Genomic DNA, 13,889 nt, shown 5'->3' with positions numbered 1-13,889 from the left:
ACTGCTCATGGATGAATTAAAAAAAAGGAAAATGCTTGGACTTACAGACAACAATATAAAGAACCCAGAACTAAAGGGTAATTAAAAAGCATAGTTAAAACCAAGCATTGAAGCCAGAAAAGAACAGGCTCCACACCATCGAGAAGAATGTGAGGTGGGAAAGAAAACAAAAAACCTTGAGAAAAACCTCACATAATGCAGTAAATATAACCAAAAAATTAAAATGCATATGCCAAAGAGAGACCAGAGACTTAACAATTAGATAACTGAATTCTAAAACAAATGAAATAAAACCAGTAATTAATTAGGAAGAGCAAAAATATATAAGCTGAAAAATATTCTGAATTGATACATGGAAAATTTCATAAGTTATACATACCCAGATATATGGCAAAAGTTTGGAATTTTAGGGATCAATGGCACTGTTTCTCAAAAATCTAAAGAATAAAAATTGTGCAGTCCATATTCTCTGACCACAAGACATTAAAACCACCTTTTAACACCTAAAGTATAACTGAGAAAAAAATAGGAATTTGAAAATTTTCCTAACATACTCAAGTCAAAGAGAAAACAATACATACAGAATATTTAGGAAAAAAATAACATAAAAATGTGAAAGCTAATAAGAGCAGTAAAAAGGCAAACACAGAGGGAGAAATGCTCCTTGTTAAAATAAATCAACTGGCCCATTTAGCATTAGTAAAAAACAGGTAGAAGGAATTAAATAAAAGCAGAAAAGTCAAGAGTAAATACCAGTAAAATATAAATATAATAGTTTTTTGGGCGTACAAAAACCAACAGAAATAGTAAAAGCTTTAGCTGATCTAATTAAGATGAAGAAAAAAATCAGATTCCCCCAAATAATAAGAAAACAAACAAAAACAAGCAAACAAAATAACTACAGATGCAATAAAATCTGAACAATCTGAGTAAAACACTATAAAATTATAAGAAACTATGAAGTATTATTTGTACTCAAGGAGCAATATAAGACCTAGACAGACAAAAAAAATCTGTTTTAATCTCTAAACCTAGTAAAAGAAAAAATATGTATAGACAAACACCAATTCCGCAGGGTTTCACAGGGCAGTTCTTAATTTTTGCAACACTGCAAACCAGTAGGTAACTCGATTTAAACGAAGGATTTGTGTGTGTGTGTGTTTGTATGTTAACCTAAATTAGCTGCTAACATTTCAACTTAAAAAGTCAAGACATTTTATGTAACATTTTGGAATTCCAGCTTGTCAAGAATAACTGGAAGAATATCCTGACAACTCTGGTTCCCGTGGCCACACATGGCAGGAGTGGAAGAAGGGGTAGTCCTTTTGGGTGTGGCAGTTACTCCCGGTACATTCAGGATCTTCAGACTCTACAGCCTTCAGTTATGGCACCTTCCTGGCCACTCTTATAAGCATTTTAAGCATGCTCTCGGGGGGGGGGGGGGGAATGTCTGATAGATAATAATGGAACACCAATTCTCTCTAAATTACCTTTAAACGTTTATGTCAATATCTATCAAAATCCCCCCCCCTTTTTTTTTGATAGGGTAGGAAGAATTTAGCAAGTTAATTCTAAAGCTCTCTGGGAAAATTAAGTGGTCACTCATTAAAAGAACTTTTCAATAAAGAGAAACAAGAGGAGATTTAAACTGTCTGTTATTGAAACACATAAGGCCGCAACAATTACAGTTAAACAGAAAAGTCCATGAAAGAGGTCAGAAAGCCCAGAAATCAATGCATATTGAAATACAATAAAGATGGCACTTCAAGTCAGTAGAAAAGAATGGACTATGTAAGTCTTAGGGAAGCAGCACAGCACAACGTGCAAGGGAACAAACAGCCTGTGGGGCTGGACAGGCTGGACTGGATGGTAACTAGTGCAGCATGTGCAGCTGGGTGACCCTGGATGACAAGTGTTCTTATCTGTAAAATCAAGATAGTCATTATATCTACTTCACAGGATTGTTGCGAGGATTATCAGTTATCATTTGCAAGGTACTTAAAACAGGAAGTAATACAGTAAGCACTGTATATGTGATGTTAAATAAGTAAAAGAAAGCAATTGATGCTAAGACAATCCTTAAAGTCCTGGGAGCAGGGAGGAGGGAGACATGGGGAGCAAAACCTCCCATCACACCACATTAAAAAAATAAACTGGAGGATTTATAAAAGTGAGCAATAAAAAACTAAATTGGGGGAAAAAAGGCTATCTCATCTCTTGGATTGGGGAAGACTTTTTAAATATGACAGCATATTAAATATGACAGCAAAGTCAATCAAGAAAACAGATTAATACATTTGACTACATAAATATTTTAAAAGTCTTTATATCAAACACTAAGAATTAAGAAGAAATATAAAGCTTCAGGAAAAATAAAGGTTGGTATGTATATAATAAATATTCTTACAAATCAGTAAGAAAAAGTACATGATCAAGCAATTCAAAAAAAGCTCTGCCTGTATATATGAGAAAGCATGGAACACTATCACTAATCAAAAATTCACATTTTTACCACTTAAATTGGTCAAACTTTTAGAAAAAATTATATTGTTGCCTAATATGCAGAGAAATTTGTACCTTTCTATATGGAAGACTGAAGAATACACTGAAACCCACCCTTCTAGGGGTCACTTTGATTATATGCTTCAAAAAATCTTTAAAATATTAAGCCCCTTTGATCTAGTAATTCCATTTCTAGGACAAAGATGGAACATAAGGATTTCAATGGAAAAGTTTCAAGTCACTTTTTCAGAGATGAACCAGAATCAAGGAAAAACAGAATGCGAAGAAATATTTTAACTTTCAGATATAAAGCTAAGAATTTTCACATTCTAAAAATTCAACACCTGTTTCACTGTATAATTGTTTAATATTACCAAATTAAAAAAAAAAGTTTTAAAAAACAAACCTTTTAACAGCATCCTTCTTCTGAGTATCTATAGTTTCCCACCACTTTGAAAGGTAAGAGATCTCAGACCACATAAATTTCCTCCGTGGGTCTTCTTTCAACTTGATGACCATGTTATTAAAAATATACTGAGTCTTCTCTCGAAAGTAGTCATCAAAAGTCTTCAACCAACCTAAATTAAGACACAAATATACCACAAAGGTCTGATTCATATGTCTGATTTAAACTGTCACATTCCATTGCATTACCCTTGCATAACCTCACGTTTCATTCATATAAAGACATATTTAAAAATTTAGCAAACGTTTTCAGTTAATGAAATTCCACTTAAATGGATGTGAGACTCAAAAAGCCACTAATAGGGCTTCCCTGGTGGCGCAGTGGTTGAGAGTCCGCCTGCTGATGCAGGGGACACGGGTGCGTGCCCCGGTCCGGGAAGATCCCACATGTCGCAGAGCGGCTGGGCCCGTGAGCCATGGCCGCTGAGCCTGCACGTCAGGAGCCTGTGCTCCGCAATGGGAGAGGCCACAACAGTGAGAGGCCCGCGTACCGCAAAAAAAAAAAAAAAAAAAAAAAAAAAGCCACTAATATTGAAATGATAAAAATACTCTGAAAACTGTACAAATTCAGATATCAATGAGAAAAATGAAAAAGCCAAAAAGCATTTCATATGTAATTATAATATCTAATTCAACTATTTATAATTTATCTCTAATTTAAGGAATTTTATATATATATATATTTTTTTTTTTTTTTTTTTTTGCGGTACGCGGGCCTCTCACTGTTGTGGCCTCTCGCATTGCGGAGCACAGGCTCCGGACGCGCAGGCTCAGCGGCCATGGCTCACGGGCCCAGCCGCTCCGCGGCATGTGGGATCTTCCCGGACCGGGGACAAACCCACGTGCCTTGCATCGGCAGGCGGACTCTCAACCACTGCGCCACCAGGGAAGCCCAATTTAAGGAATTTTTTAAATTAAAAAAATCTGAACAGTGTTGACAAGCTGACAGTAATATTCTCATAATATGGAATAAAAATTTTATCCTCTCTCATACCACATCTAAAATTTCCTATCCATTAAGTAACCTAAACTAAGAAAAAGAAAATCACAAGTACAAACTCTACTGAAAAGCCAGCAGCAGAGCAATAATCAAACAACAAATATGTACACATCTATGTAAAGTTGTTTTCAAAAAAGAATTGATGTTGACAACTTAGTTCTTTGACTTTTCCTACTGCATCTCAAAGATCCTGGAGACTTTATCTAAAGACATTTGCAATTCAACTATAAAGAAATATTTTTAACAAGACCTATAGCTCCAAATACAGCCCCATCCAGCAGAGTAATAAAGCAACGTGATGAGTGGCTGAAGCAAAACATACACAGCCACCAATTCCACCCACTGGTGGGACACAAAATATACCCTGCTGAGCATAATCTCTTACCTATGAAATCTAAAAGGAAGGGGACTTTCTATAGAGACAGGCTTAACCACTGTGCTATTGTTACCAAGCCTCAAGCATATGGGAGGTCTAAGATACAAGGGATACAACTGGCTATTTCTTTTGTCTGTCTACAATTAAGTGAATATTCAATGCATACTGTATTTGCTGGCAGAAAATAACAAAAACCTACGAGGGCTGAGCCGGCAATATACTATTCTGACAATGCAAATATGAGCCTCTAAAGGGCACTGCCAGTGTGACTATATTTCTCCCTTTTGCTTTAAGTGAACTCTATTCATTCTACGGTTATTTACTGAGCACCTACAAAGTGATGGGTATGAAGCTATGAGCCAAATAGGAATATAGTGTAAAATATTCTTTATAGGACTTTCTTGATCTGGAGTACTTTTAAGCTGGTTTGTCACCAAAGAATACTACCTGAATAATTCAACTTTTTCATGTTTAAATAAAAAGCCTGTACCTACAGAAAACGCAAAGATGTCTCATAAAATAGTGGTTTACAAAGAATCCCATCTTGCTTCACAAAGGTACAACCTAGACCCTGTCCCAGAGCACTGAGGCCAGGATCCACATCTGGATTCCCAGGGACAAGCAAAGAAAATTCAACCTATCCTTAAATGGAGATGCCCTAACTCCCTGCTGACCATGCAGCACCCCTGAGAGACAAAAAATATCAAGTGCTCAGACCTGAGCCCAGTATATAATATAGCACTTAATAATAATAATAGTAGCTGCTGCTACTATTATTATTATCATAATCATCATCAGTCTTTAATTGCCCCTTCCACATCTCTACAATCAAACTGGGTCAAAGGAGAAATAAAAGATATTCCTAACATCTAATTTTGAAAGAGTATACAATTTATTTAAAACATTAAATAAATTGCTCCACATCTTAAACATATTGGTTACCCAACACTTCAATTTGCATAGAATTCATTTTATGCCCCCATTATGGGCTGAATTGTGTCCCCTTGAAACTCATATGTTGAAGTCCTAACACCCAGTAACACCCACTTCAGAATGTGACTGTATTTGGATGTAAGGTCTTTAAAGAGATAATGAAGGTAAAATGAAGTCATGAGAATGGGCCTTAATCCAATACAGGCATAACTCGTTTTATTGCACTTTGCTTTATTTTGCTTCACAGGTGTTGCATGTTTTACAAATTGAAGGTTTGTGGCAACCATCTGTCAAACAAATCGATCAGTGCCATTTTTCCAACAGCATTTGCTCACTTTGTGTCTCTGTCACATTTTGGTAATTCTCATAATATTTCAAAAATTTTAATTATCATTATATTTGTTACCAAGAACTGTAAGCAGTGATCTTTGATGTTGCTGCTGCAGTTGTTTTGGGGGTGCCATGAACCACACCCACATAAGACAGTGAACTTAAACAATGTTCTGACTGCTCTACAGGCCATTCCCCATCTCTCTCCCTCCCCTCCAGCCTGCTTATTCCCTGATACAAAACAACATTGAAATTAGGCCAATGAATAACCCTGCAATGACCTCCAAGTGTTCAGTGAAAGGAAGAATCACATGTCTCTCACCTTTAATCCAAAGCTAGAAATGATTAAGCTTAGTGAGGAAGGCGTGTCAAAAGCTGAGAGAGACTAAAAGCTAGACCTCCTGCACCAAACAGTTAGCCAAGTTATGAATGCAAAGGAAAAGTTCTTGAAGGAAATGAAAACTGCTACCCAATCAAAACATGAATGATGAGAATGCTAAACAACCTTATTGCTGATATAGAGAAAGTTTTTGTGGTCTGGATAGAAGATCAAACCAATCACGACCTTCCCTTAAGTCAAAGTGTAATAATCCAGAGCAAGGCCCTAACTCTCTTCAATTCTATGAAGGCTGAGAGAGTTGAGAAAGATAAAGAAGAAAAGTTTGAAGCTAGCAGAGGCTGGTTCATGAGGTTGAAAGAAATAAGCCAACTTCTTAACATAAAAGTGCAAGGTGAAGCAGCAAGTGCTGAAGCAAGATATCCAGAAAAATCTAGCTCAGATAATGAACGAAGGTGGCTACACTAAACAAGAGATTTTCAATGTAGATGAAACAGCCTTCTATTGGAAGAAGATGCCATCTCGGACTTCCTTAGCTAGAGAGGAGAAGTCAATGCCTGGCTTCAAAGCCTCAAAGGACAGGTTGACTGTCTTGTTATGGGCTAATGCAGCTGGTGACTAGTGAAGTTAAAGCCAATGCTCACTCACCATTCTGAAAATTCTAGGGCCCTTAAGAATTATGCTAAATCTACTCCACCTGTGCTCTATAAATGGAAGAGCAAAGCCTGGATAACAGCACATCTGTTTACAATACGGTTTACTCAATACTTTAAGCCCATTACTGAAACCGTGTACTCAGAAAAAAAGATTCCTTTCAAAATAGTACTGCTCATTAGCAATGGTCACCTGGTCACCCAAGAACTCTGACGGAGATGTACAACGAGATTCACATTGGTTTCATGCCTGCTCACACAACATCCACTCTGCAGCTCATGGATCAAGTAGTAATTTTGACTTTCAAGTCTTATTCTTTAAGAAATACCTTTCATAAGACTATAGCTGCCATAGACGGTGATTCCTCTGCTGGGTCTAGGCAAAGTCAACTGAAAATCTTCTGGAAAGGATTTGCCATTCCAGATACCATTAAGAACCTCTGCGATTCATGGGAAGAGGTCAAAATATCAACATTAACAGGATTTTGGAATACGTTGATTCCAACCCTCAGGGATAACTTTGAGGGATTCAAGACTTCAGCAGAGGAAGTCACTGCAAATGTGGTGGAAAAAACATGAGAACCAGGGGCTTCCCTGGTGGCGCAGTGGTTGAGAGTCCGCCTGCCAATGCAGGGGACACGGGTTCGTGCCCCAGTCTGGGAAGATCCCACATGCCGCGGAGCGGCTGGGCCCATGAGCCATGGCCGCTGAGCCTGCGTGTCCGGAGCCTGTGCTCTGCAATGGGAGAGGCAACCACAGTGAGAGGCCCACATATCGCAAAAAAAAAAAAAAAAAAAAAAAAAAAAACATGAGAACCAGAATTAAATGTGGAGGCTGAAAATGACTGAATTGCTGCAATTTCCTGATAAAACTTTAAGGGATGAGGAGTTGCTCCTTATAGATGAGCAAAGAAGTGGTTTCTTAAGATGGAATCTACTCCTGATGAAGATGCTGTGAAGACTGTTGAAATAACAACTAAGGATTTAGAATATTATATAACTGTAGTTGATAAAGCAGCAGCGGAAAGGTTTGAAAGGACTGACTCCAATTTTTAAAGAAGTCTTACTTGTAGGCAAAACGCTATCAAGCAACATTGCATGCTACAGAGATATCATTCATGAAAGAAGGAGTCGACGCAGCAAACTTTACTGTCGTCTTATTTTAAGAAACTGCCACAGTCACCCCAGGCTTCAGCCGCCACCACCCTGATCGGTCAGCAGCCAGCAACATCGAGGCAAGACCCTCTATCGGCTGAAGACTCCGATGATGCCTAGCACTTTTAAGCAACAAAGTATCTATTAATTAAGATCTGTATGTTGTGTTTTTTTAGACAATGTTATTGCACTTTGAATACAGTATAGTGTAAACAAAACTTTTATACGCACTGGGAAAAAATTCGTGTGACTCACTTTATTGCAGTGGTCTCGAACCAAACCTGCAATACGTGCAAGGTACCATGCATGTCCTTCTAAGAAGAGGCATTTAGGGCATAGACACACACAGAGGGAAGCCCATGTAAAGACAAAGGGAGAAGAATGATCATCTACAAGCCAGGACAAGAGACCCATAGAAGAAACAAACCCTGCAGACACCTTGATTTTGGGCTTTTAGCCTCCAGAACTGTGAGGAAATAATTTTCTGTTGTTTAAGCCACCTGATCTGTGGTACTTTTTTAGGGCAGCCCTGGCGAACCAATATCACACTAGAAAACATAAGTGTTATTACTATTCAAAAAATGCAGAGAGAATCTACTTTACCAAATACCATCATAATACTTAATATACATCTACCTCTGTATTGCAAGACTGAGCTGAAATCAAATGTAAGTAACATCAATTTGCATACCATGTTATTATATGTACTCAATAAGGACCATCTAAATTACTAAATGGCTCTACTAGAATTATGGTCCCTAAGACATCACATCTATCTTCTACCTAAATTTTAACAAAGGTCAAAATTAATCCCTAATTATTTGACTGATAACTCATTTAAAGAAAGGAACTATGAACAGAGGAATGCCTCCAAAATTAATTCAATAATAAAACACTAGAAACCTAGCAGAAGAGGCAAATTTAGAAAAAATAGTCTTTATGAAGATTAATAAGTGAAAGGGTTATTTTCTTAAATACAATTACTTATTTTCATCAGTTATACGTTGTTATGAACTCAGGCCATTTCAAAGAATAGTTTACCACGGGAGTTTTCATAGAGGAATCACAGTGACTGATTAATCCATTCTGCCTTCAACAATCATGCAGAAAATATGTCAAAGATATTTACGTGAGCCAAAATACAAGCTCAGAGATGTCAACTTAAAGGCCTTGCATAAAACTCATCTATAATAGATACTACTATCACTATAATACAGCACAATTAATTAAGAATGAACTGAAAGATAGCCTCTTGCAGTTTTCAATATTGAGTAATATAACAGTAAATTAGCTTTTACTGCTCTTATACAATAGCATAATCAAGTATTCCTTTTTACATTGAATTGGCTCTTTCTTTTTCTAAATTACTGTAAAACTCCAATTGTATATCAACATGAGACCAATCACAAAGATAGTATTTCACAAAAAGTTGTATGGGATGAATTTTTGTGACATAAAATTATATTCCTACCTCTAGATTGAGTAATCTTGGGACATTCGGTTGCAAACTGATTTACTTAAGTGGTCAATTCACAGCCTTTTTCTTTCCCTTGAATACACTTGGAAATTGAACCAGGGCTAGAACAGCATTAATACTTTTCAATTTATTCTTTCTCATTCTAACAACACTATCACCCATAAAACACCTAATCACTATTTTAAATAAGTGGGGAAATATTAAAAACAAAGAGTACACAACTAGAAGTTCTATACAGCCAGCATAATTCCAAATTCACTATCACTATTTTATCATAAAATGTTTTTAAGTTCTAAAACAGAAAACTAATAAAGTTGAAAACTCTACTGCTTATTTTTAATGTGCATAAACAAATAGACACCTAGTAATTGTTCGCTAACAAAATACAATTTATTTTTTAAATTTTGGACCCAATCTAGCTTTGAAGTCTACAGACTTCGTGGAGACCTGATCCTCTTAAGGAACACTTCGTTTTATTTGGTTCAAGGGCATACACAGTACCACCCTTAGGACCTGGGCAAAGACTGTCCCACCCTGAGCACTGGACTCGAGAGGGCTCTCCCTATTCTTCCTCTGACCACATCCCTTTCCACATGATAAATCCACAGCGCAAAGAACTTGCCCGCCCAGTCTGTCCTACCCAGCCCTGCCGTTCTGAGTCCCCGAGACCCAGAAATTTGTGTCCAAACATCCCCAAGCCAGCTTTCTGAGCCTCCCGAGGCCTTCTATAATGCCTTTACCTGCCAGGACAGTCGAACTTGCAGGTCGAACAGTCGAACTAGCCTGGGCAGTAGCCAAGGGGCTGCAGTTTGTAGGGGCGTGGGAAGAGTGCTGGGGTGTCTGCAAGAAGAGCCCCTCCTGGGTTAGGACAAGGCCAGGTCTGGGAGGAGAGGGGGCTGGGCCACCTGGAGGCTGGCTCTCCCCACACCAGCACATTCCAGTGGGGAAGTGGAGCCCAAGCAATCTAAACCCACACCTGGACTTCCAGATCTCTGAGCTATTTCTCAAGGGAGTAGGAAGAGACCTATTTTATTTAGCAATGTATTAGTTTGATTTATAACTTTTAAATGTTTAGACAGAGTGTCTGACAGCCTCCATGTACTTTTGCCCCAGGCCCTGCAAATTTTAGAAGCAAGCCTAGACACATGCTACAACCTGAACTTCAAATGAGTCAGTTCTCGTGAATCTAGCACCTGGTACAGTCTACAACAGCAAGAGTTCAGTAAGTGCTTGATAGATGAATGAAGTGTGGTGCCGAAAGGACTGGAAAAAAATGCAAGTGGAGTATAAATGCAAACTTACTACTTCAACTAGAAAAGAACCAAAGGTCAAAGATACCACATACTATTAGCTCTGCTATGTTCACTCTCTGTTCTGATACTAACCTAATAATCTTTGAACAATATCTCTAAGTTCTTATTTTATATTTAAAAAGCCTCTGTCAGCCCTAAGATGATTTAAAAACACACATCCGGAAGAAGGCATGCCCCTCAAATCATTGTTACACTGTTACGGTTTTAACTGCTACAATAATGATTTTTTAATGAGTACATTAATTCCACTCAAAAGTTAAATAGGTACCAACTGTTAAGAAAACATAAAAAGATTCTGAGTCAAAAATAATTATATCCAGATAATAAACATTGAAAAACTACAATATGCTTCAATTTATTTCCATTTTAACATAATATTCTCAAATTTAAAAATACAAGTAGAGTGCATTAAAAAAATCTCCTTTATTTTAGTCATTAAGTTATTCTACATGGACAACGGTTTCTTCCATCACTTGTCAAACCCTTCAATATTCGACTGCAACATCCAATCTTACACTTAAAGGGTCACATACAACTTTAATTGGTATTACCATAACTCACATGCTGATTAATTTTAATTCCAACATCTCTATTATAAAATAAGCTTATTTTCCCCCCCGATAAACTGTGGAAGAGTTTTAATTAACGTTCTGTTCTGGTTTATTCGTTCAAACACAAACCAAGCATCTAATAAGGGCAAAACGATAAAGCTAAGCTAAATGAAAACAGATTCTACAGTGAACGTATGAACCAAATGCCATGGGAATAAAGAAATGGTAAATTCCTACCAGAAGGACAGAAGAGAGATTCTTAAATTAGATGTCATTTGGTTAGACAGAAAAGGTGGAAGTTCCAAATACGGAAGAGGATATGGAAAAGACACTAAGCCATGAAATTGTGTGTCAGTTTCAGGTAGCAGAAGGCAGTTGGGTATGGCTGCACTGCAGCTTACATGGTGGGAGCATGGTGAGATAAATAGAAGTAGGGGGTCAGATCACAGAAACCTTCTAAACGATCCTTGTTTCTCACCAAGAACTTAGGAGAGAGGCAGTTAAGGTATTCTGAGCTGTATTTTCAAAAATAACTGGACTGTGAGTATAAAGGATAGACTAACAAGGTAAAGTAGAAGAAAAACAGGAAATGAGGTCACTGCAATAATTCTGCTAAAATATGGTAATGGATCGCAGTGGAAACAAACAGAGGGAAATAAGAGGCCAAGGAGGCAAAATGAAGCGCCTTTACTAATTGACTTAAGTTTCCAGAAGAGAGTCGAGGGAGAATCAAAGATGAAGCTGAGTCTTTGGAAACCTGCAAACCTGCTGATTCCTCTAAATGCTTTTAAACTCAGATTTTCAAAATAACCCAACCTTTTTGCCAGGTGATTCAGTGTCATCTAATAGTTTTTAAAGCATATCAGCTTCACTTCCATTAACTTGTTTGAGATACAGCATTTTTTTTGAACCCATGTAAGATGCGGTCACTGGAAATTCTATCCCACACCACAAGAACCTATTTGCATTACTATTAGGACAGCTGGGGTTTTGTTCACCCCAGCTGTATATGTATAATGGCCAAATGTGACCTCTTACTGTACTGCTTTTCTAAATGCCCTTTAAAAGACCTGCATACCTTGATACCTGACACCTGCAATTGTGAGATCAACCTCTAAAATACTTTCTAAGTCGGTGCTAAAGTTACCTCCCTCTCTTGTTAAGAATTTCATCCATGAGTATCTACTCACACCAAATGAGGACACTTCAGGTCTAATAAGTCCTCTCCAAATAGAGTTTGGTTGTCTATAATATGAGAGACATGTATATTCCTTTGAGGCATTACTCTTAGGATATGTGAGGAGTCTATGTACTTAGCCGTATGAGTAAGCCAATACTGGACAAATAATCAAAGCTTCTAGAAGAAACCATTTAAAAGCTGGAAAATATGGCTTCTCAATCACTTTCTAATTGTAAAATATGTAGCAATGAGGAAAACCACTCACCATTTCATGTACTAATTTAGTATTTAAGGACAAAGACATCTGTTTCAATAAGGATAGAAGAGAAGAAAAAAAGGATAGGAAACAGTGCAATGAGGAATCTACTTTTGCAAGAGAGTTACTAAAATGTTTTACGTGATTAATAATACTAAAGTAGATAGCATTTGGCTTGGAAAAACTTGAAGACTTTCTTCCTAAAAGCTCTCCTATGGGTTCAGAAGTATTACCTGCAAGAGGCAATATTTAATGGTTACAAGTTCTGATTCCAGAACCAGATGGCTTGGGTTCAAACCCAGCCCTGCCACTGACACATTACTTATCCTCTCTTCTGCCTCAGTTTTCTTATCTGCAAAATGAGGGTAAAAACAGGATTTTTTGTCATAAAGTTGCTGAGAGGAGTGATGGATTCAATACATGTAAAATACCTAGAACAGCGCCTGGAACATAGTAAATTCCCATAGTGCCAGCAATTATTTGTGTAACCAGCATACTGGTGAGCTCTGATGCACCCAGGATTGATGACAGACAAAAGTAATCAAAATAGGGGAATCGGGAGACGTTTATATGATCACCTACATCTCTTAGGCGCTACACCTGACATTTGTGCTCCTAAGGAATACAGTCCAGTCACAGCCCAAACAATCAGACTTTTTCCCTCTAAAAAGGAACTTCAATACACCAATTCTAGAGATCTCTTAAAAAGACAACCCTAAAGAGCCATGTAAATATTTAACTTTTAAATGCCACTATTTCTTAGCAATTAAGATTGCCCAATAAAATACAGGATGCCAAGTTAAATTTGAACTTCAGATAAATAATAAATGTTTAGTATAAGTGTGTCGTCCCATACAATATTTGCAACACATGTAAAAAAAATATTCATTGTTTATAGGAAATTTAAATTTAACTGAGCAGCCTGTTTTTCTTTTTTTCCCCAGCTAAATCTGGCAACTCTATTAACAACCCAAAGTTCAGATAAATGTGCTAATAAATTAGCTAATGCCCATAAAGCAAGAAGAAAATAAATACTAGCATCATCTGAACTAAATAAAGTATCTTAAGCGGCAGTATAGAAAATGGAAAGAACGTGGATCTTAGAATCAGGTAAATCTGAGATCCAGTTCACTCCTCTGCCCATTTATTTATGACTGACTGACCTGGAACAAATAACTACACTTTCTCTAACCTTACTGTCCTCACCTGGTAAATGGGATTTAAATTTACCACTTCTCAGGGTTGCAGGACAGATTCCATGAAGTAACACACACCAAACACACCCTGAGGCAGGACGGGCAATGAATGTCATAGTATCTTAGCTCCAGAAACGCAAATTTCCCATCACAGTAGCCAAAACCA

The 13,889-nt window shown here is 37.4% G+C and overlaps 1 protein-coding gene across 1 annotated transcript in view; it reads right to left on the bottom strand.

Moving 5' to 3' along the window:
* Positions 1-13,889, bottom strand: part of MAN2A1 (mannosidase alpha class 2A member 1) — a gene marked incomplete at its 5' end in the record, with an annotated part of 159,180 nt that overhangs the window by 110,507 nt on the left and 34,784 nt on the right. Inside the window, one exon of the mRNA XM_082651000.1 lies at positions 2,909-3,080. Within this exon, the coding sequence (XP_082507126.1) occupies positions 2,909-3,080 (172 nt within the window). The remainder of the gene's footprint in view (positions 1-2,908; positions 3,081-13,889) is intronic.

This window comes from Grampus griseus (genome assembly GCF_964374135.1).
Source record: "Grampus griseus genome assembly, chromosome: 3".
In the NCBI taxonomy this organism is placed as follows: Eukaryota; Metazoa; Chordata; class Mammalia; order Artiodactyla; family Delphinidae; genus Grampus; species Grampus griseus.
Note: the sequence above shows the minus strand (reverse complement) of the source record. Positions and strands in the feature narration are given on the sequence as shown.